Here is a 21,221-nt window from a genome sequence, read left to right on the forward strand (position 1 = left end):
ACCATCGATACTATCGACCTAATAACATATTCAAGTCGGAATAGCATTAGCATTTTAGCTTAATGCCATAATGAAATCTGGCGCATTTAAAAAGTCTACTAAAGAAAAACCTTGAGTGAAATCGTTAACAGTGCCCAAGAAATGCATTGACATTTTTTGGAGTGACCGTTATCATCAATAAGCCATAGACATCACCGATGTCATCGATGTTCCTATCGATATGGTATCGATAAGCGCGATGCTTTCATCGGCGATTCTCCATCTCTATTTTTCTCTCTTTCCTATTCTAATCGCGAGCAAAATCGTAAGTAAAAACGCGGAGCTCCGCAAAAACTTATAAAAAAAATGTAATTTGCGCCAGGAAATAGAAATACTGCAAGTCTAGGCTAAATAAACTGCCGGCACGCAGAGTTCAACCAAAATCAAAAAGAAAACTTTGGAGATGCCGCAAATGCAAATAGATTGCCGAATTTAACCCAACTTTTTTGTTTCTGCAGTGCTCGGTTGAATTGTCGGAACCATGGTGAACGGCCGCATTCCCTCGGTCTTTTCGAAGACCTACGTGACTCCCCGTCGCCCCTATGAGAAGGCGCGACTGGACCAGGAGTTGAAGATCATCGGCGAGTATGGTCTGCGCAACAAGCGTGAGGTGTGGCGCGTCAAGTACGCCCTGGCCAAGATCCGTAAGGCCGCCCGTGAGCTGCTGACCCTTGACGAGAAGGATGAGAAGCGTCTGTTCCAGGGTGAGTACTGGGTATTAATTAATTACGGTTGAACTTCCCATAAACAGACGTGGGCACGTGTTTTTAAAATGTCTGTAAACCAATGCGTCTTAAAAATTTGATTGCTATATCTTGTTCCGTATAAGTTCCACAATTTAATGATACATATTCACACCTTATCAAAAGTGTTTACTTTTCTCAACCCTTAACTGAATAATAAAATTTAAATAAGTAATAAATTTCACTATATTCATACCTCATTTTAATATACACAAACCGTTTTTATATTTTCCATATTACAAAAAATACGTTATCTTATCTTAACAAAGCACGTGTTAAATGCTATTACTATTAATATAATGTAGACTTCTATAATGTAAACTTCTAGAACAATCAAAGAGATAATGCAATTGGGATACAGAATTTTCTTAACAAATTATTGGGGAAGTTCGTCTGCATAACCGAACTTGACATGATGAATTGTATTAAAAATAATATTCTGACACTTCTTGTCTGAAAAAACCTTTGACGTTAACAAATACGCACTGAAAAAAGTTCCATGTCCTAATTTTTGCACCCCCTTTGGAATTCCTGCTAATGATACCCTCTTTATGAACAGGTAACGCCCTGCTGCGTCGTCTGGTCCGTATCGGTGTCCTGGACGAGTCCCGCATGAAGCTCGATTACGTGCTGGGTCTGAAGATCGAGGACTTCTTGGAGCGCCGTCTGCAGACGCAGGTGTTCAAGCTGGGATTGGCCAAGTCCATCCATCACGCCCGCGTCCTGATCCGCCAGCGTCACATTCGGTAAATATCGCTTGGATATAGCGACAAAAGCGTCGCCAGGCTGTCTCAGATATAACTCTGTTTTGTTCAGTAAGACCACTTGGGAGTCGAACAAGCGCCAATGCTTGCACCGGCTCTCAACGTCTTTAGATTGCGCATGTGACTCCGTTCACTCCAATCGAAAATGCAAAATGCCCGCCTAGCGTAAGTTGCACTGAACGTTTTTAGACCCAATCCCGCAGCCACCATATGCTGTGTTTCCTTCCTCCCGGGTTTAACTAACCAATTTTTTTTTTGTTTTTCCACAGTGTCCGCAAGCAGGTGGTCAACATCCCGTCGTTCGTTGTGCGTCTGGACTCCCAGAAGCACATCGACTTCTCCCTGAAGTCGCCCTTCGGCGGCGGCCGTCCCGGTCGCGTCAAGAGGAAGAACCTGAAGAAGAACCAGGGCGGTGGCGGCGGAGCTGCCGAAGAGGAGGAGGACTAAGCAGCGGTAGCCAGCTGCAGCCACTAAAATTCAAGGCGCAGACTTTTGATAAAAATCTGTTTGTTTTACACAAATAAATGTAAAATTACCTTAAAGTTGTACTGTTTGTTCATTGGTTTGGTACAGGGTTTATAGACGACCAAAGATAACTGAACTAAAAGTGGTTTGAGGTTATTTTTTATAATTTTATGTTTTAATTTATTATGTTTATTTTGTATTGTTCTTAATACTGAACACAATTTAATAACAATTCATGGGGTAGTCAAATTTCTAGTCTTTATTGTAAAAGTTATATTATAAACCCTATCTGAATTCATTTGCCATACTGTGCACACTTTTCTAGCATTGTTTATTTAGATTTGATCAAGTAATTACAAACAAATCAATTATATATAATAAAGCTGCAACTAAATTAAACTTTTTAAAAATAAGGCGAGTTAAATTATTTCACTTTTTTCCCCCCATGTCCAATCAGGGATGATATTTCGAGGTATCGATAAGGAAGGGCCAAACAGCTGTTTCGTGTTTACATTAAATTTGTTGTGCTGTGTCTTCCCAAATTTTAAACTCTAAATTTTAGAGTCTTAAATGTCTTCGAAAAGAATTCGAGGGAAAAACTTCAGCGAGCAGGAAGAGCACGCGCTCATAGATCTCGTGCTGTTGAACAAGGATATTCTGCAAGACAAGAAGAAAGATGCGGCTACATGGCGAAAAAAGGCAGAAACTTGGGAGCGACTTGCCAAGGAGTTTAGGACGCAAACTGGAACCGATCGATCATGGACCGCTTTACGGGAGAAGTACGATAATATGAAGAAAAACTCTCGGAATAAACTCAGAGGAGTCAAAAATTGGGACGCGGAGAAGGAGCTTTCCGAATCCTATGTGCCTACAGGAACCACCACCACACCACTGGAAAACCAGTTTGATAGTGACGGTAAGTGTTTTAGTATAGGTACATTTTAAAAATGTATTTCATTTCATAATAAATTATAGACAGTCTATATAAAATATGTAAGGACCAAGTAACTGCCAACAAAATATAATATAAAACATGAGTACAACTAAAAGCTGTTAATATATTAATATATAATTTCTTTTTTTTTGTTTGCAGGTAATTTTCAGTTAATAAATGTAGCGAAAGAAGAAGATCCTTCGATCAGCTCGCATAACTCTGATAGTTCACAGTTGCTGCAAGTAAGTTTTTAAGTTTATATTTGCTTCTTCATTAATGTCTCTTTCAGTTTTTCAAGCAGAACATGGATGATTTCGAAGAACCTGAGGTCGACAGCTTCGAGGATTCTCGAAGATGGAACCAAAACATAATGCGGAATGGAAACTCAACAAGATTGTTGGAAGTTAAAGAGAATACCCGAATTGAAGAGGAGCAGATGGAATTGATTAAGATACAACAGGAATATTATAGAGACCAGAATTCCAGAGCCGCTGAGAAACACAAATACGAAGTAGAAAAGCAAATTGTGGAACTTCAAACGGCCCGATTAAAGAACCAATTACTTGAGATGGAAATCGAAGTAAAACGCGAAGAATTAGTTAAAAGTAAGCAAAGTATTGTAAGTTAGCTTAATTGTATTAAGGACTTTACTAAACAGTTCATCAAGAAAGCGGTCCTAATATAATTCTTAGGTAAAAACTTGTTAAGGCGTAGACCATATGAAAGCAACTTTAATTATAAACATTCGGCAAGTTTATTTTTTGAAAATAAAGTCACCCAGTTTTTAAAAGTCAACAGTATGACCGGATTTGTTGTCCAACAAAATACTACCGTTATCGGCTTGGCACTCGTTTTTTCCTGAGCTTTAGCGCGCTTCCGCACCAAAGTGCCATTCTCACAGAACGAACTTTTGAAAATCACTTGAGATTCGCGTAAACACAAACTCCCAAGAAAAACAACAGCTGGATCTAAATCAAAAATTGTGGATTAATAAATATTGCGAAAATGCCGAAGCCCGGTGACAAGGCGAAGGTGAAAGTGAACGTGAAGGAGCGGGTGGTGGACGAGTCTTGCGATTTAAGCCTTTCTGAGCTGAGCGAAATACCGGTGCGGGAGATTGTAAGTACAAACACTGCTTACTGCTTCTGCGGTAATTAGCACCGATTCTTGGTGTCTCTATATATGCACTATACCCCATCTCGCTCCCCCATGGGGCCACGTCTGTTGTCTGGCGAATGTCTAGTCACTGTCTATCTCGCTTGCGCAAATAGCAGGGGGTGGGTGGGCTTTGGAGATTGAGATATCCACTTCCTCTCTCCTTCATGTTCTTGTTGTTGGCTGCAATGTTCAGCCGGCTGGCTTGCAATTAACGCTGACGTTGACTTCCCCTCTCCCTTTCGCACACCCCTTAACCCTTGTGTGGTTAAAATTGCAGTTGAGTTTGCGCCAGGGGGTTGATTTTTGGTCTTTACCACCCCTCAAAAACTCAAAAGGTTGCCAAAAAAAGGAAAAACAAGTATAGAAGTTAGGGTCGACTGTCTCGACTACTTGATACCTGGTAGTTCATTTTGAGTGAAACAGATTATTTTTTTGACATCCAATCTAAATGGTTATGGTAATGGTTTTTTTTAATAAAGAAACGTTAATTTACTTTGGCTATATATAAAAAATATGAGAATCTTAAATCTCCAATAAATCTGCTTATTCTTAATAAAAACCATCTAAGTAACCTTAAGTTCTTATATTTGGATCGGGACAATATTTTTTTTGATTAAGTATTTATTAAATAAGAATTATAAAAAGAATCATAAAAAAACAAACTTTCATAGGTCCTTAATATAACAATTTGTGCTCTAAACTCTTAAAGATATAAATACGTATATGAGTTTTGGATTCCCAATAAGATCATACATACAATTCAATGACCTCAGAACTCGAACATACCTTCATTCTTAACCAGTAAGCGGTGGAAAATAATGAAAGGGATTTAATGGCAGTTACAGTTTTCGGGGGTTTCTTTTTTCGGTCATGTTTTGCCACAACTTCTCAGCTCAGTTTGCCTTTGTGCTTTGCAGGCTTCGTTCAAGCGCGTCACTGTTTTGGATCTGTCCAGCAATCGTCTGGTCAATCTGGGAGTAAGTAGCCCAAGTCCAAAAGACCCCATTAAACACACTTCCTAACTGGCACTCTTCGGTTAGAAAAACTTTTCGATTCTCACACGTTTGGTGCGACTGGATCTGAGCAAGAATCAAATAACCTTTCTGCCCGAGGACTTTGGCCAGCTGGAGCAGCTGCGCCACTTGGACCTGTACAACAACTGCTTGGAGCACTTGCCCATTAGCTTTGGTCAGCTGCGTCGTTTGCGGTACTTGGATCTGAAGGGGAATCCCCTAACGCCCGCCTGGGAAAAGATTGTCGGTTGCTGCTCCACGCAAAGGGACTGCCAGCAGGCGGCTAAGAATACTGTAAGTGGCTCTCGACTTGAATGGCCCTCGAGAGCGCCCATTTTCCCATTTTCCCATTTTGCCATTTAACCTTTTTCTGTTTTCACCATTTTCCAGGTCAGCATCTGCGCCAACTACAAGCCGGAATTCATTGAACGCGAACGTTTGGCCGCCCAGGAGACCCAGAAAATGGCCGGAGGTGGAGATTCCAATGCCAACTCCACCCAAACAAATGGCGGAGCAGGTGGTGGAAAGAAGTCCACTAAACCCAATAACAAGAAAGCGAAAGCCAAAAAACTCGCTGGAGCGGGGGACAATGAACTGACAATCAAAGCAGTGAATGCAGGAGGATCATCAGAAACTGGTACTGGATCGGGAGCCAAGTCAAATCAGAAGAACAATCAGAAGAAAAAGAACTCCAATGGCGGATCCTGGCTGAACGTACTCTCAAGGGCTGCACTATCCTCATTGATGACCTTTCTCGTCCTCTTCATCATCAACGTTTTGATCATTTACATGATCATGTTTAAGAACCCGGACATCGCAGACAAGCTGGTGGAGTATATACCCCACCAGTATCGTGATTGGATCCTGACCAAGACGGAGATCTTCCGACTGCGTGTCACCGACTGGATCTCGGAGTTTCGAACACCGCCAGAGGAACACTGACGGTTCATTTATTTGAAGCCTTAGGGCGCTGGGCTTCAAATAGAGGGAATCGCTTAACAAAATTCGGATGCACAACGCGTGTGTGGAGGCAAATATTAAATTGGAATACGTGTAGACCACCTGAACGAGTTATACGACTGCTACTTTGATATACCATTATCTGTAATTTACTGCCATTTAGTTTGATAGACACTAAGTAACTACGTCCATTGACAGAAGATTTTAACAAAAAAAGCACACGCACTCCGCAACTGAAGAGGCCACATAAAAGACACCAAACTACACTCAATCACTCAACTCAATTGAACTCAGATGAATCTACAGCTAACCTAACCATAGCTCAAGCTCAACTCAATAGTAACTGAATGGCGGTTCCAAACTGGCCAACGCATAGAAACTACAGACACAGTCAGACCAGACACCCTCGTAATGTCCACATCTGTCAGATCGGATCGAATCAGCATCACACAAATAATATATATAAATCTATAGTAAGAGTTTCCTGTGCAATTCCCATATTATTTAAAGTTCAAGCTCAAATTGTATTTATATTGGCCCGACCATTTTACATTTGTAGATTTCAAATCTCATAGGTTTTTATAGTAAACGCAACGGAAATGTTTACCATTTTTGGTTGGATTTTGCACGAAATCAAAACGAAATAAAAGCGGTTTCATATGATTTATGCAAAAACAAAATAATTGTATTGTAACAAAGAATTTGCAAGATATTTGGAATAAAATTTTACATTTTAACGAATGCCTCTTGATTTTTTTCTTATACTTCGTGGAAGAACAAATATTTTCTTATCATTGGTTCTATTTTTAGGCCCCTTTAAAATAAATGCTAAACGTCAAGAATTATTGGCCCAAATCAAACCATTTAAATAAGTTTTATTTCCCAGGAAATCGTTAATAAACCTAATTTCAATTTAGATTATTTCAAATTTATGCTTATCTACCGATTTGTTCAGGTTGTTATCTAATATTTATAGCTCCCGTCGGGCACGCGAGTGTCTTTATCTCAATTTTTTTTATTAAAAATAAATATTAAACGCTCCGCAATTTATTTTTATTAATATGTACATTTTTTCTGATTATTGTACAAAATAAACGAGAAACTTTCACAGAAGGAAACCTTTAAAAGGTTGAATACTGGGGAAATCAGAGCTTATTTCTATAAAACTCTCGTCACTCTTGTCAACAAAACAAACAAATCTTAACTACTATTGCAAATTTCGGCCTCGATTTTAAAACGTGATCTATAAATTAAAGATACCGTGTTTGATAACATCTTATTAAGTTTTTTTTTAGGTGCACAAAATCCTCACTATGAAACAGAAATTAAACAATGTATAAAAGATATCCTTGTGAATTTTTAACATTAGAATGGTGTTCCATGTTATTTGGTATCTCTCCCTAATCGTTACATTCGCATATCGCAAATAATTGATAAATGACTTGCGAAAAACAACCGGTTCTGTGCCAAAGTGAATTTCATCAATAGAAAGTTGTAGAACGATGACGTACTTATGAGCGGGAGGCAATTACTATTTAACATCGTGAGTGAGCAATAACGTGGTTAAATATTTATGTTCATGCGTTAGGTTTCCAGAACAGAAAGTGCACTCTAATTTCTGATGCAATGCTGCTTATCTATTTCTTTGCGAAAGGACGTCGACGCTCTGCCCCGCACTCCAATTTTAAAGTTTCGTGTTTCCGGCGAAGCTGAAACTATAGAATTGGCCACGCTTATGAAAAGCTCGACTTAGATTTCGTCATCCAAAATGATGGAAAAAGGCCCTTGCCCTTTAGGAGTTACTCTCTCCCTTTCTCAATGTCTTATTCATCTCTCGCTTGCTCTCCTTGTATTCAGCGCATCCTTGCCGCTGTCCTTCGAGCCATTCGTTTTTTTTGCTCTTCCTCTCTTTTTACTCTTTAACTGTATTTTCATATGAACTATTGCCGGCTTTACGAGGTGTCACTCTCTTTCTCTCCCTTGAAGCAGTAGTGCTTTTTTAGCGGGAAATATTCTAAAAACTAAAATAAAACTAAAACCACTTGCTAAAAAATTACGTTAAACTGTATTTTATTAATAAACTGAATTGAATTTCAAACGCGACAAAAATAGAAAAGTAATTTACAAAACATGCAAATATATAAATTAAATTTAAATTTTATTAAAATATGCCCAAATTTATATTCCAAAAACATATCAGTACAATAGCTATATTGGCACAGCTATTCAGAGCCGGCTGCGTTTTTGGCGCGCTCTCGCAACGAGGCGCTCGCCGAGTATTTAAACAGCCGTCTGGCAAACGCTCTTCACAGTTGCTCTTTGGTCTTCGCGCAATCCACCCGGTTTTCGTGGGAGGTACCTCCGATTTTTGGTAGCCAGCAGCGCTACGGTTGAAGTGTTGGCATTATTGAAACGATTTTTCGGCCAAAAACACCTATTCAAGGCGACCGATCGGGAGAAGTGTTTGATTTACGCGGCATTTCGTGTACCGTCAGCACTCTAGAAAAGGAAGAATAAAAGTAAGCTATAGAACGCGTGTACGAAAACCAGCAATTTGAAATTGTACAGTCGGCGAGAAGGGAAACGAAACGGAAAGAGGGCGACGTGAAGCACATGGCAGAAACAGAAAAATTGGGTTTGTCTGAAAATAGCAGAGGCAGAGTGCAACCGTCACACACATGTGTTATGTATTCGAAATTCAAATAGAAGCCACGAAAAAAATATATATGTATAATTAATTGACATTGTCAAAAAGTGTAGTCTAGGTGAGAAGGTGAGAAAAAAGCGGCTTCAAAAATAACCACAGTGACAATTATAACCACAATTAAAGCGGAAACCTTTTCACAAAACCCAACAGTTTCGACAGTCAAAAAAAACGTTCTTATTTTTTTGTTGGTTGGACACGCGTGCAATGAGACGTCTACGTCAACATGCCCACGTTGCACCTGTTCCGTTGTTTGCATTCCGGCTATCAACATTTTCCACCAATTAAATTTTCCTTTTTGATGAACTTATTTTATTCTAAGCTATGAATGGAATATTTGCATTTTCTTAAATGCCCGCGCTTTCCACTGCGGTTTTAGTTGTTTGTATATGCGATAGTTCAATGGCTGCGTATAGGTTTCCCCATTTGAATTGCTGATGTTCCACGTTTTCTGCTAAATTGCAATACGTAATTTACCTGTAATTGAGCATTTAGCCAAGGGAAAAATCCCCTCAATGCCAGCAGACCAAAAACTGGGAGAAAGGCACAAAAAGAAGGTATTACTATCAGACCTATGTGCACACGTCAATGCAATAACCTCACCCACACTGTCTAGTGCACTCACCCACTTTTAGACCGAACCGAACTGACTCATCAAGGACATGGCCAAAAGAAATTCAGGCCAAAATGGGATGGGTGCACAGAAAAAGTATAAACATATGTGATATTATAGGAACGACAAAGGTTTTCTTTATTACTCATAATTAAAATTTTTAAAGTTCAGTCTTATTTTATTTTAAGTTTTTATTTATTTAACGATTCATATAACCACAAATTAATAAATCAAGTCATAAATTATTATTAATTCTATTTATCAGATATCAATAATACAGGCTTTATTTTTATTATAATAAGATGTGTTCAAACCAATTCTTCATTCTTCTTTTTATGCCTCAATTAATAGCATTAATATTTTTCGTGCCAATATTTTACAGTTCTTTAAATTAAAATTTTTTTTTGTCTGTCCAACGATTTTTTCATGAGAGGTGTGTTCTTAGCCATATCTTTACGATATAACCATTTTCCGCGCAAGTTGTGTTATTGATTTTGGTGCTATTGTTGTTGTCGGTAAATTAACATAACAGAAATTTACAAGCAAAAGTCAAAGACGCAGTAAAACTGTGACGTCAGAGACTGGAGTCCAACTAAAAACAGTGGGTGAAAAACAACAAAAGAAAGGGAGAGGTAAAAATAGACAGGGAGGGAGAGAGTGTGGGTGCAACTGTTGATTGCGTAGGCGGCCTTCGAGGCATTTGACGTTTTCTAAGAATAATAAATCTATTTAATGTGTTTTTTGGGTATTGGAATTTTAACTCAAGCTTTTACAGTTGCAGTTGAACCTAAAAGTATTTTAGGTAGCTCTTTTAAAAAATATATGGGGCTCATGGTATTTAGTGTTACCTTAATGTATGTTATTTTGACTTATAAAATTTGTTTTAGTGTATCGAAAATTATTTATAGCTTTGATTTCTGGTCACTATGTGCTTATGCAAGGGTATTTAGATCGATGTCTTTGCCCCATTATTATCCTACAATGCTGTTTACTGTTATTCTTGCTGTCCATCTTTTGCCTCCGCTCGTTTGTCCACATTACCCATTTGCGCAATTTGCCACCAGACATAACACTTGACCGCCTTGCCCGTCTCAACTGACCGGACAGGAATTGATTTATATTTAGACGCAACTAATTTCCGTAACACCTGAGAAGGTCGTTTTTTTTATCAGGTTGCCATTTTCCCCCCAAATCGATTGGACCATTGAACGGCAGCCACAAACGGCTGTTCGATAAACAACTTTCCAATAAAAAGTGCCGCTCTAAGTGCAGAAAACAATTACCAAAAAAAAAGTTCAATAAAAACCATATTCATATAGCCACACAACACATTATCTAAAACGATAATGTGACCTTTGCGGCGGCTTGCGTGTGCTGTTATCAGAATTGGTATTATGCAACGACCACATGCAAACTCTCCAATTGCTGTTAATTATTTTAAAAACCTTAAAAAAGCACTGGAAATTGCATTTGCTTCCCAAAGCTTCTATAGATAAGACGAAGCGGACGAACCGGAGGTTACGACAAACAGATACTGCAGTTTTTTTTTTTCTGACTAGTGTCTCTGCGTTGATAAGAAGACATTAAGGGAACTCATTGGGGGCTCTATTTGAGCAGCAGTTTTTCATTGAGTTTCTCTGCATATGGAGGTTGGAACACCTTTCTATTGACGTACATGTCAGACAGATAGTGATCTTTGAGATCATTAAAACAAACGTCGGAAAACAGCTGCCTAAATATATTTTAAGATTTAAAGATCTACAAAGGGAAATTACAAATTGACCTAGAAAACTTTTTTTTTGTAATAAAACGAACCCAGATACATAAAAATCATTTAGGAACGTCTGACCTAGAGAAAAAATATGGGTAATACACCACTCCTCTTCAATTATGTTTCTTGTATTTTTTATCAGTCTTTCCCCCAGTCATGTTGATAGTCATAACCTTGTTTGCTTCCAAGAACCATGTTCTATTATCACTAACATTCCTTAAAAACCCATTTACAAAAACTAAGTGTATGGCACTTTTTGAACTCGCGTTTCATTTGAACATGACTCCCCAAAATAAACTTGCATACGTAACACCCTAAGGGGGGAGAAATCAAATACCTTTTTTGTTGACCACTAGATAAGGAGAGTCAACTTTCCCGTTCCATAAAACTCATGCGGCAAATGCATTCCACGAGTACAAAAAAAAACCCCCTAAAGTTTTGGCTGATGAAATGTTAGAAAAGCTTTGCAGCACTCGACGCTGTGATGAACTTGAGGCTAAATATAAACAGATGTTCCCAAGAATGAGAGTATCGTGTTAGTCTTACGCAGAACGCACTCGGATGCCGTGTTGGAAGTGACGGCATTATCGGAACTATTACCCACATCCTAAACGTTTTGCTGATTTCCTATTATTATGAGTCACGCCTGACGACGATATCTGGCTAATGAGGGCGATAAACATACGAATTTGTCAAAAAGTCTAAACTACTTTTGAAGGTTCGTTTGAAATGGCATTATGTCTGCTATGGGTAGATCTAAAAATAAATCCACAGCAACAAAGTCGAAACACGTGGTTTTGTTTAAGGCTGAGGGGCTCGACCGGGTGGGTTTTGGCTATATAATCGCTCTCGGCATATTGGGATGCTGCTGAATAAAAACCAAAGAGTCTAAGAGAAAAGCAGACCGAAATTTCAAATTTCAAAGAGTTTGAATTTATTTGCCAGATGTGGTTGCATAGTATTTTTATTGCAATTCTCACGCTCGCATGCCATTAACAAGATTCTTTGTTTTCATTTAGCATGACTTACAAATAATGCGGCATTACTTTCCTTAAATATTTTGCATTGCAGAGATTTTGATATTCAAGGTTTAAATTTGGTTTTTAGTGATCTGTCACATTTGGCAGGAAGATGATAATTGCCAAAGACTATATATAGAAAAGTATTCAAAAACAAAATGATTTCTTAAAGACTTGCATCTTAACTGAGTGAGAATGGGTATTTTTCAATGTAGATACATTGTAACATTTGTAAAACTAATTAGTGCCTTAATTAGACCTGATAATGTGAACCACAAATCAATAGCACATTGATATATTTTTGTAATTGGTATATCATGTGATAACAAATTTGTTATTAATTTTATGATCACTTTTGAAGGGCAAATGCTAGAGCAAATAGACGGGTTAACAAACTAGCTATTTTGTAAAAGTGAAAGAAAAGGTAAACGCACGACCTCATCCAAGCAATTTCAATTGAAACAAGAAAGAAAGCAAACTTCGGCAAGCCGAAGTTTATATACCCTTGCAGCTATTGCAAGAATTAAACATTTTTGAAAACATTAAAATTATAATTTACTTGCGTATAAGTTTAAAAACATTGAAGCTATGATGATTTGCAGCTCAATTATTTGATAGTTATTTTTTATATTTTTATTGTTCCTATGGGAGCTATATGATATAGTCGTCCGACTTTGATGAAACTTAAACCGTAAATTGGAAATATTTAACCATTACTAAATGTCGAAGAACTAAACAAAAAATTAAAAAACAGAAAAGTTATAATTTTTTTTCATTTATTTCTCCGATTGTTCCTATGGGAGCTATATGATATAGTCGTCCGACTTTGATGAAATTTAAACCGTAAATCGAAAATATTTAACCATTACTAAATGTCGAAGAATTAAACAAAAAATTAAAAAACAGAAAAGTTATAATTTTTTTCATTTATTTTTCCGATTGTTCCTATGGGAGCTATATGCTATAGTCGTCCGATTTTGATGAAATTTTTACCATAATTCTGAAATATTTAACCATTGCTTTATGTCGAAGAACAAAACAAAAAATTAAAAAACAGCAAAGTTATAATTTTTTTTCAATTATTTTTCCGATTGTTCCTATGGGGGCTATATGCTATAGTCGTCCGATTTTGATGAAATTTAAACCATAATTCTGAAATATATAACTATTGCTATATGTCGAAGAACTAAACAAAAAATTAAAAAACAGCAAAGTTATAATTTTTTTTCATTAATTTTTCCGATTGTTCCTATGGGAGCTATATGCTATAGTCGTCCGATCCGGCTCGTTCCGACTTATATACTACCTGCAATAGAAAGACAACTTTTGGGAAAGTTTCATGCAGATAGCTTTAAAACTGAGAGACTAGTTTGCATATAAACGGACGGACAGACGGACAGACGGACAGACGGACAGACGGACGGACAGACGGACGGACAGACGGACAGACGGACATGGCTAGATCGACTCGCCTAGTGATGCTGATCAAGAATATATATACTTTATAGGGTCGGAGATGTCTCCTTCACTGCGTTGCAAACTTCTGACTGAAATTATAATACCCTCTGCAAGGGTATAATGATGCAATCGAGTTTTATATTTTTCGGCAGTTCCCGATGCCCTGTAATTGTTCCCAATGTCGGATCAGTTTGTATATGTTTAGGTTCGATTTTAGCTGTATCATGCTTTTTGCTCACGCAACCGAAATAAATGATAATGTCGAGACGAGCACATGTACATATATCTTTCGATACATCGGCCAAACTAGTTCGCACTGGTTTTGCGGGAAAAGTAGTGAAAACTATGCGATAAGAGCAAACATTTGGCATGACAAACGCCAACTAAAAATATAGAAGCAGTAAAACAAAAAACTAAAACAACATACTACCAAATGTGTGCCAACCAACTTTTTTTTTTTTTTTTGGGACTTCACTGGGTGAAGGTTTTTTTTTCGTTGGCGCTGCCAAAATATTGTGTGTGCCGCAGATATGGCGTTCTCTAAAAATTTGATTCATTCATTGAGCGATAGTGCTGGTCAATGTTGTGCTTCTATATCTTATCGTGGTATTGAGTGCCATGTGTGTGATTTCGAGCTGTGACGCTTTGGTAAGATAACTAATAAATATATGAACCAAACACGATAGTACCTTTCGATGGTTGTAAATGGATGTAACAGACAAAACAGCTTCGTTTGGAAGATGGATGGGCACTCTTGAGGGGGCTTATCTCGCACTCCGCGGACCCTTGAGCAGAGGTCAGGCCAAGTCAAGTGGGAGGTCGTTCAACCTAGTTGCGAAACATGGCCAAAACAAACGACCTAAAGCTAAAGACATCCGAAACTGTCTACGCCAGCGTCTGAAAGCTCGAAATTTATATGCAAAAATGGTAAACAGAGAAAACGAATGTATGCACGTATATATATATTATATGTAATTTTGCGCGAAACAGAACCAGCTTAAGACGCAATATAACCCCAAAGCCGGACCTCGATTCAAGTTCTTAAAAATGCCCAACACCCTAGAAAAATCAGTACTAGTAAAACTCATTTGGGGGCCAGTCCAAAGATCCAAAACCCTCCCACTCAGCACATACTTGACATATTTACTATGTGTGTGAAATATGGCACATGTGACTGGGATTTAGCGGATTAATAATAGAACGGGGACACAAAAGCCGCAACGCAAAAGGAAAAACCAATTAAACGAAATATGTCATCGAGAACACAATACATGCGACAGCCAAGGGACTAAAAATAAAACTCATTAGAGCAGGTTTAAATGAACGAAATTATGTTCAATTGCTTCCCTGATAAATTTGCATACAAATTGCCGAAAATGCTTTCACATTTTTATACGAATTTATTTTCATAAATTAAAGACAAACGCCTTAAATTGAAAGTGAGTCGCACAAAACAATTAAGGGGCAATTGAACTTTTGCATATTCGAATATTTCAGCCACAAATCGCAGACAATTAAATCAAATCAAAAGATGCTGTCCGTTCGTTTACTCAATAAAGGGGATTCTATTAGTTTGGATCTGGAAATAGCCAGTTCGAATTTAAAAGTGTCTGGGCGCCACAATCTCAATTAAAATTCATTATTAAATCAATAAAGGCTTGTTCTACACGGAAAATAAAATATGATCTTAAATGGATATCAATTGGCTATTAATTCACTTTTAAAAAGTTGATCTTTTGATGTTTTTACTGGAAATAAATGATACACAACTTGGTTTCGGAAAAACAGAATAAAGTATATATTATTTTCCATGAATTTCTAACTTATACAAATTTGCTCTTTTTCCTTTGCAGTTTTTTAACTAAGGAAAAGAAACAGCGGCTTTCAAAATGGTTAATATTGTGGTGAGCATTTCTTAGAACCTCAATTGAGCAATTACCTTTATTAATTGTTAAATTATTTTGGACTTTATAGGACAGCGGCTCAAAGAATGCGCCCCAGGAAATGGAGCAATTCCTGCCCGGCGAAGGAAAAGTCATGTGAGTATCTTTTGGTCACCGGGCTAAAAATATGTCGCCTAAATTGCTGGTGTGGCATGTTTGCCAATTAAGTTTACGAGTAGATTAGTGTCTCTATGTCTCGCTAATTGGCCTTTGATGTGGCGCCGGAAATTGAGACTAGAAATTCTTTTAAGACTTTAAAGTCAGGCACTCTGACTCGAGTAGCTGAGATTGATTGCAATTATCAATTAGTCTGAGTAGCGGATCTGTAAAGAGTTATTAAAAGATTCGAGGGCACACTTGATAACTAGTTTAGGTTCCCTAGATGTTTAACTCTATAATCAAACAGTCTCTTGCCTTCTAATAAGCACAACTCACGTAAACTTGTGTCGAGCCGAGTCGCACTACCTAATATAAATTCCTACTGTAGAGCGCAATAGAAATAAATCAAAAACAAAATCACTTACGTACATTTAAGCGCTTTTGTTAATCAATTTTGTGAGATAACTGCCAAGTTCAAGGCGATGACAGATTTTCAAAATATTTATGCATCCATTTGCTGACGTGGGACGAGTATCGATTTTCCTGATCTGCCTTCAGATGCAAATATTATTGTTGGGAAAATAAACATGAAAATAAAATGTGAAAACAGTTCAAGCGAATGGAGAAGGCGTGAAATAAATTAGCAAATGTTATGACAATATTATCAGGCACACGTGTAGACCTTTCCTCATTTTCAGATGATGACTTTCAAACTAGATTTGTAGGAGATATTACAAATAGAGAATAAGCAGAGAATATTAATATGTGTTTGCCTTGCTCCTGTCATTCAAAATATTATTTTGATGACGCTGCAAATACTTATAGATTGAATCAATGAACTTAGCTGATAATCCTAGTTTTGTTCTTGAACTGATAGTGAAGGGAAAGGGGTTTTGAATATCAGCAATTATCAGTAGACGTATAGTTAAGTATACGTGTTCTAAAAATGCGCTGTCATTTAAAAAATTTACATCCGGGTTTTCAAAATGCCAATCCATGTTGCGGGTATTATTTAAGATTTCAGCTACAGCTTCAGCTATCAACAACTTTTCTAGATGATTTATATTTCATTATTTTTAAATATTTTAAAATATATGTATTTGGGAACTCGTGATTCCAAGTGTCATGGAAAATGCTAGTGAAAGTAAGTTAGAATAATCAAAAATAAATTAAAAAGCCAATTAGTCACCATAAGTAGTCAATCTTAAATGTTGTTAAAATTTCATTTTAGATAAGCCAGAAGTTAGAAGATTTAATTTTATATGTCAAGTCGAAGCATATTTAAGAATTTGAAAATGTAGCTTTGGTGTATATTTTTACGATAACCTCAGGTTCTTTGGACTATATAGCATACCTTGGGGAGCTTCTTAAAACTGGGCTTGCGAAATTTTCGCAGTATAAAGACAGGCTGAGGTTTGCAGATTGCTTTTATGGCTGATGCAACTGAATCGGAAAATCGAGTCAGGCACTCTGGAATGGATCGGAATCCATAGATTCCGTCAATTGGCCAGACCAGGCCAATCAGAAACGGCCTGACCAAATTCGGCCGGCAAAATGCCTCCGACTGCAGCAGCAGTTTTTTCTTTTTGTTTTTTCTCTCGATGGACATTAAGTTACCAGTGTAGTATTATGAGCCGACGGCCGACAAGTGTAATTGCAGATGCAGCAATTCCGTGGCAAGGGAATTTCACTGTCAGCATATAAGAAACCGCTGCAGTTCCGTGGCGAGTTTCAGTTTTGCACAGACGATCGAACCGAACAGCATGACAATGGGCGACTCAGAACCCACCAATGTGGAGTTGAGGTGGCCAACTAAATTGCGTCTTTCCCTCACATAAATTCCCTTACTAATGCTTTCTTCTTGTGTTGATGTGTTGATCTTACAGGTACAAAATCCAACCCCGCAAGTCGGATACCGAGCAGGCCTTGGCTGGAAATGACTTCGATCCGTTTGCCCTGCGAGACAATGAGCATCCCACAACGTAAGTTTTATACTTTTTTACTTTTTTGAATTAGAAATTATAACAAATTTGTTTTCCCCTATAGTGATGGTGAGACTCTCACGCATTTGCTTAAGGCCTCTTTGGGCACTGGCATCCTGGGAATGCCGGTCGCTTTCATGTACTCCGGTATCGTTATGGGAATTTTCGCCACCATTTTCACCGCCTTCATTTGCACGCACTGCAGTTACATTCTGGTAAGTGGTAGCAATATGATGCAAATTCTAACTTAAATATGGCTAATATTAATTATTAAGAATATTCTGCTTAGCTTTAAAATAATATATATTACTATTGCATTTTCAAACGAGCAATTCACATACTCATTTTTTGACTCTTATGACTCGTCAAATGAGAAATAGACTAATGAGTAATAGACTTTGAATATTTGTACGTCGATTTAATTGTAAAAAGCAAAAAATTTTACAAATGTTATATATTTAAGCTGTCAAGTGAATCCACTCAAGTTCTAATTTAAATTTACAAACATATTAAAACATAACCCAAGATCCATAAATTAAAAGCCTTTTAATTATGATTAATTTTTTTATTGAAGGAAATAACTGAAATAAATACCTGAACTCTATTGCGTGCCCACTAATCTAATAAGTTATTTATCTTATTATCGACAGGTTAAATGCGGTCACAAGTTGTACTACAGGACACGTCGCACCAAGATGACCTTTGCCGAGATCGCCGAGTCAGCCTTCCAAAAGGGACCCAAATGGTGCCGTGGATTCGCCCCGGTGGCCAAGTTCTCGATTCTGTTTGGACTGTTCCTCACCTACTTTGGTACCTGCTCGGTGTACACGGTGATCGTGGCCTCAAACTTTGAGCAGTTGATCAACCATTGGACGGGAACGGTGATTAGTCTGCGCCTGCTCATTTGCGCACTGCTGGTGCCCCTGATCCTGATCGCCTGGGTGCCGAATCTCAAGTACCTGGCACCCGTCTCAATGGTGGCCAATGTTTTCATGGGCCTGGGACTGGGCATTACGTTCTGGTACCTGGTGCAGGACTTGCCATCGGTGGAATCGCGCGAGTTCGTGACTTGGGGCACACTGCCGCAGTTCTTCTCGATCACCATTTTCGCAATGGAAGCCATTGGTGTGGTCATGCCGCTGGAGAACAACATGAAGACGCCGCAGAGCTTCCTCGGTATCTGCGGAGTGCTCAGCCAGGGCATGTCCGGCGTGACCCTCATCTACATGCTGCTGGGATTCCTCGGCTATCTGCACTACGGCAATGACACCAAGCAGAGCATCACCCTGAATCTGCCCATCGAGGAGTGGCCCGCCCAGGCGGTGAAGGTGCTCATCTCCCTGGCCGTCTACTGCACATTCGGACTGCAGTTCTTTGTGTGCCTGGAGATCGTGTGGGACGGCATCAAGGAGAAGTGCACAAAGCGTCCGCTTGTGGTCAACTATGTGCTGCGCACGGTGATGGTGACTGCCGCCGTTGTCTTGGCCGTGGCTGTTCCCACAATTGGCCCATTCATGGGCCTCATTGGTGCCTTCTGCTTCTCCATCCTGGGATTGATCTTCCCGGTAAGTAGTCCCGGTTATCAGTAGCTTTAGTTCAAGTTTTCCATTAACTTATCGAATATCGGTTTGATTTTCAGGTGGTCATTGAGCTAATTGTCCATTGGGAGACTGGTTTCGGTAAATACAACTGGATCCTGTGGAAGAACATCGTCATCATCTTGTGCGGCATTGGAGCCTTGATCTTTGGTTCCCTGGCAGCCATCAAGGACATTCTGGCCACCTACAGTCCACCAGAAACATCGATAACCCTGAAAAATTAAAGAGAGGATGCCTACATCTACGTTATAGATATAGGAACCCACAGCTGAGAAATCATCTAACTATTGTTAGATGTAAAACTGCGCCCACATCTTGTACATTTTGTCTGTTGCTTAGTGTGCCTGTTTGAGAACCGAAAAGGGATTAACTAAGCGAGTGCCTACCACTATATTTAGCACACTCTTGAGCACCACTATGCCGTTTTAGCACGTTTTAGTACACTTGCAATTATATCGAGTAGAGAGAAAGCTAGTTGATGGCCGTTTAGAACACTTTTAGAACAGACCTAAATGATTCAGGCGGCATTCAAACTGGAACTGTACTAAGTGCACTTCATTCGTTTCCTATTGATGTTTGTACGATTTAGTACAGAGCTATAAAAGACTTATGTAGCACCCAGAAAAAACTAGCTGCACTCACCACCTCGTCCCACCCCCACCCTTTCTCTCTGTTCTAAAAGAGTATTACTAAAAGCAAATAACCAAAACTGAAGTCATCTTTTCATGCCTCTTTCCCCTCACTTTTATTTTGTTCCGTAGCAAATGATTTGCCCACAATTATTTAACTTTTTAGCATGTTTAGTTCGTAAGCGTAAGATGGATTGTAAAGAAGATTTTGCAATCGAATCAGTTCCAAATACGATGAGCTAAGATTACTCAAAGAATACCATTTTTATACGAAATCTAGCCGAGTAATAAGTTACATTGAATTGCCCCGATATTCATTATACATATGTAAACATGTTTTTTGTTGCATACATATATTTTTGTATTTTAATTATAGCTATTAAAAAAGAAATACTTAGCAAAACTATAAAGTAAAAAATAATAGAAAGAAACACAAGATGAAACATTTTATTTTGCATTTATAATTCTGTGCAGACAACGAAGCAGATTTATGTGTAAAATGAAGAAAAGGTTAACCGCCGACTTATCTGTCAGCTGTATATATGTATATTGATATGAACGCAACGAGTTCTAAGTATATCTGCCCAGAAAAGTATTTAGAGTTGTCCATAATACATATTCAGATGAACAAAGATTGATATGAAATGTTTACTTTTTTGAAAAATGTTTAAATTGTAAACAAAACAAAGATATAAATATACACGAAAAATAAAATATGAGAATGTCAACCGAAAGAAAGTTTTTGTACTTGTACTTACTATCCATTTGAAAACCACTTCAACTAATTGTAATTTGTTTTTTAGGCGACCCTGAACTTTTCTTGCCTTTTTACCCTGCGGGTTCAAAAAGCGTGGCACTTGCTCTGACCGTTTCGGAATATCCATACGCTCAATGGCTGAAAAACCAGCTCGAACCACTTCAATTACCAACGACTGAACTGAGTAGTCATTTGTTAATTGGAAACAAGTGGACAATGGACAGGGGCGAAGCGAATTCGTTTCGCTGATGTTATTTTCACCAAGTTGCTTGTTCGAGATCCCACACAAAAAACCACCAAACCTATTGCTCGTGGGCAAGGGGCAAGTTCAAACATTACGGGCAATTGAACTCGTCTTTTGGCCAATTAGGTAACCTCCAAGGCGAAGATGTGGACCACAGACGACCACGGGCCACCACGATCACTCTTTTTCGGAGATCGGTTCGATGTCAGATCGTGTTCGTGGTATTGGCCTGTCATCTTTTTTTGTGACAAGATGCAAATTGGAAAGGCCTGGGAATGACTGTCTCGCTTGGCAGAAGAGCCAACTTATCCTTGACATCGAGTTTGGA

The 21,221-nt window shown here is 38.3% G+C and overlaps 4 protein-coding genes across 4 annotated transcripts; all 4 read left to right on the forward strand.

Annotated features, from left to right (window-relative positions):
* Window positions 1-231: 231 nt before the first annotated feature.
* Window positions 232-2,088, forward strand: LOC108150369 (40S ribosomal protein S9). The gene is made up of 4 exons (XM_017278506.1): window positions 232-304; window positions 498-743; window positions 1,342-1,528; window positions 1,816-2,088. Exons 2-4 carry the CDS (start codon window positions 521-523, stop codon window positions 1,991-1,993), a joined length of 588 nt encoding a protein of 195 aa, XP_017133995.1. The 5' UTR covers window positions 232-304; window positions 498-520; the 3' UTR covers window positions 1,994-2,088.
* A 409-nt stretch (window positions 2,089-2,497) lies between these two features.
* LOC108150154 lies at window positions 2,498-3,740 on the forward strand. The gene is made up of 3 exons (XM_017278122.2): window positions 2,498-2,927; window positions 3,105-3,187; window positions 3,235-3,740. The coding sequence occupies exons 1-3, from the start codon at window positions 2,582-2,584 to the stop codon at window positions 3,571-3,573; spliced, it is 768 nt and encodes a 255-aa protein (XP_017133611.1). The 5' UTR covers window positions 2,498-2,581; the 3' UTR covers window positions 3,574-3,740.
* Window positions 3,741-3,831: 91 nt separating this feature from the next.
* Window positions 3,832-6,817, forward strand: LOC108150374 (leucine-rich repeat-containing protein 59). Its single transcript, XM_017278514.2, has 4 exons — window positions 3,832-4,064; window positions 5,021-5,080; window positions 5,144-5,410; window positions 5,507-6,817. The coding sequence occupies exons 1-4, from the start codon at window positions 3,951-3,953 to the stop codon at window positions 6,056-6,058; spliced, it is 993 nt and encodes a 330-aa protein (XP_017134003.1). The 5' UTR covers window positions 3,832-3,950; the 3' UTR covers window positions 6,059-6,817.
* A 1,564-nt stretch (window positions 6,818-8,381) lies between these two features.
* LOC108150319 (proton-coupled amino acid transporter-like protein pathetic) lies at window positions 8,382-20,626 on the forward strand. The gene is made up of 7 exons (XM_017278434.2): window positions 8,382-8,595; window positions 15,495-15,545; window positions 15,616-15,680; window positions 17,570-17,665; window positions 17,730-17,880; window positions 18,316-19,230; window positions 19,305-20,626. Exons 2-7 carry the CDS (start codon window positions 15,531-15,533, stop codon window positions 19,485-19,487), a joined length of 1,425 nt encoding a protein of 474 aa, XP_017133923.1. The 5' UTR covers window positions 8,382-8,595; window positions 15,495-15,530; the 3' UTR covers window positions 19,488-20,626.
* The last annotated feature ends 595 nt before the right edge of the window (window positions 20,627-21,221 follow it).

This window comes from Drosophila elegans, unplaced genomic scaffold (assembly GCF_018152505.1).
Source record: "Drosophila elegans isolate 14027-0461.03 unplaced genomic scaffold, ASM1815250v1 contig_208, whole genome shotgun sequence".
Lineage (NCBI taxonomy): Eukaryota > Metazoa > Arthropoda > Insecta > Diptera > Drosophilidae > Drosophila > Drosophila elegans.

Excerpts from the sequence above, each read along its gene's own strand:
- LOC108150369 (XM_017278506.1), top strand. The coding sequence starts at position 521 with ATGGTGAACGGCCGCATTCCCTCGGTCTTTTCGAAGACCTACGTGACT. Across the intron at positions 744-1,341 it reads TGAGAAGCGTCTGTTCCAGG|GTAACGCCCTGCTGCGTCGT; the intron begins GTGAGTACTGGG and ends CTTTATGAACAG. Across the intron at positions 1,529-1,815 it reads ATCCGCCAGCGTCACATTCG|TGTCCGCAAGCAGGTGGTCA; the intron begins GTAAATATCGCT and ends GTTTTTCCACAG.
- LOC108150319 (XM_017278434.2), top strand. Across the intron at positions 17,666-17,729 it reads GACAATGAGCATCCCACAAC|TGATGGTGAGACTCTCACGC; the intron begins GTAAGTTTTATA and ends TTTCCCCTATAG. Across the intron at positions 19,231-19,304 it reads TCCTGGGATTGATCTTCCCG|GTGGTCATTGAGCTAATTGT; the intron begins GTAAGTAGTCCC and ends TTTGATTTTCAG.
- LOC108150374 (XM_017278514.2), top strand. The coding sequence starts at position 3,951 with ATGCCGAAGCCCGGTGACAAGGCGAAGGTGAAAGTGAACGTGAAGGAG. Across the intron at positions 5,081-5,143 it reads ATCGTCTGGTCAATCTGGGA|AAAAACTTTTCGATTCTCAC; the intron begins GTAAGTAGCCCA and ends CTCTTCGGTTAG. Across the intron at positions 5,411-5,506 it reads AGCAGGCGGCTAAGAATACT|GTCAGCATCTGCGCCAACTA; the intron begins GTAAGTGGCTCT and ends ACCATTTTCCAG.
- LOC108150154 (XM_017278122.2), top strand. The coding sequence starts at position 2,582 with ATGTCTTCGAAAAGAATTCGAGGGAAAAACTTCAGCGAGCAGGAAGAG. Across the intron at positions 2,928-3,104 it reads AAACCAGTTTGATAGTGACG|GTAATTTTCAGTTAATAAAT; the intron begins GTAAGTGTTTTA and ends TTTTGTTTGCAG. Across the intron at positions 3,188-3,234 it reads ATAGTTCACAGTTGCTGCAA|TTTTTCAAGCAGAACATGGA; the intron begins GTAAGTTTTTAA and ends TGTCTCTTTCAG.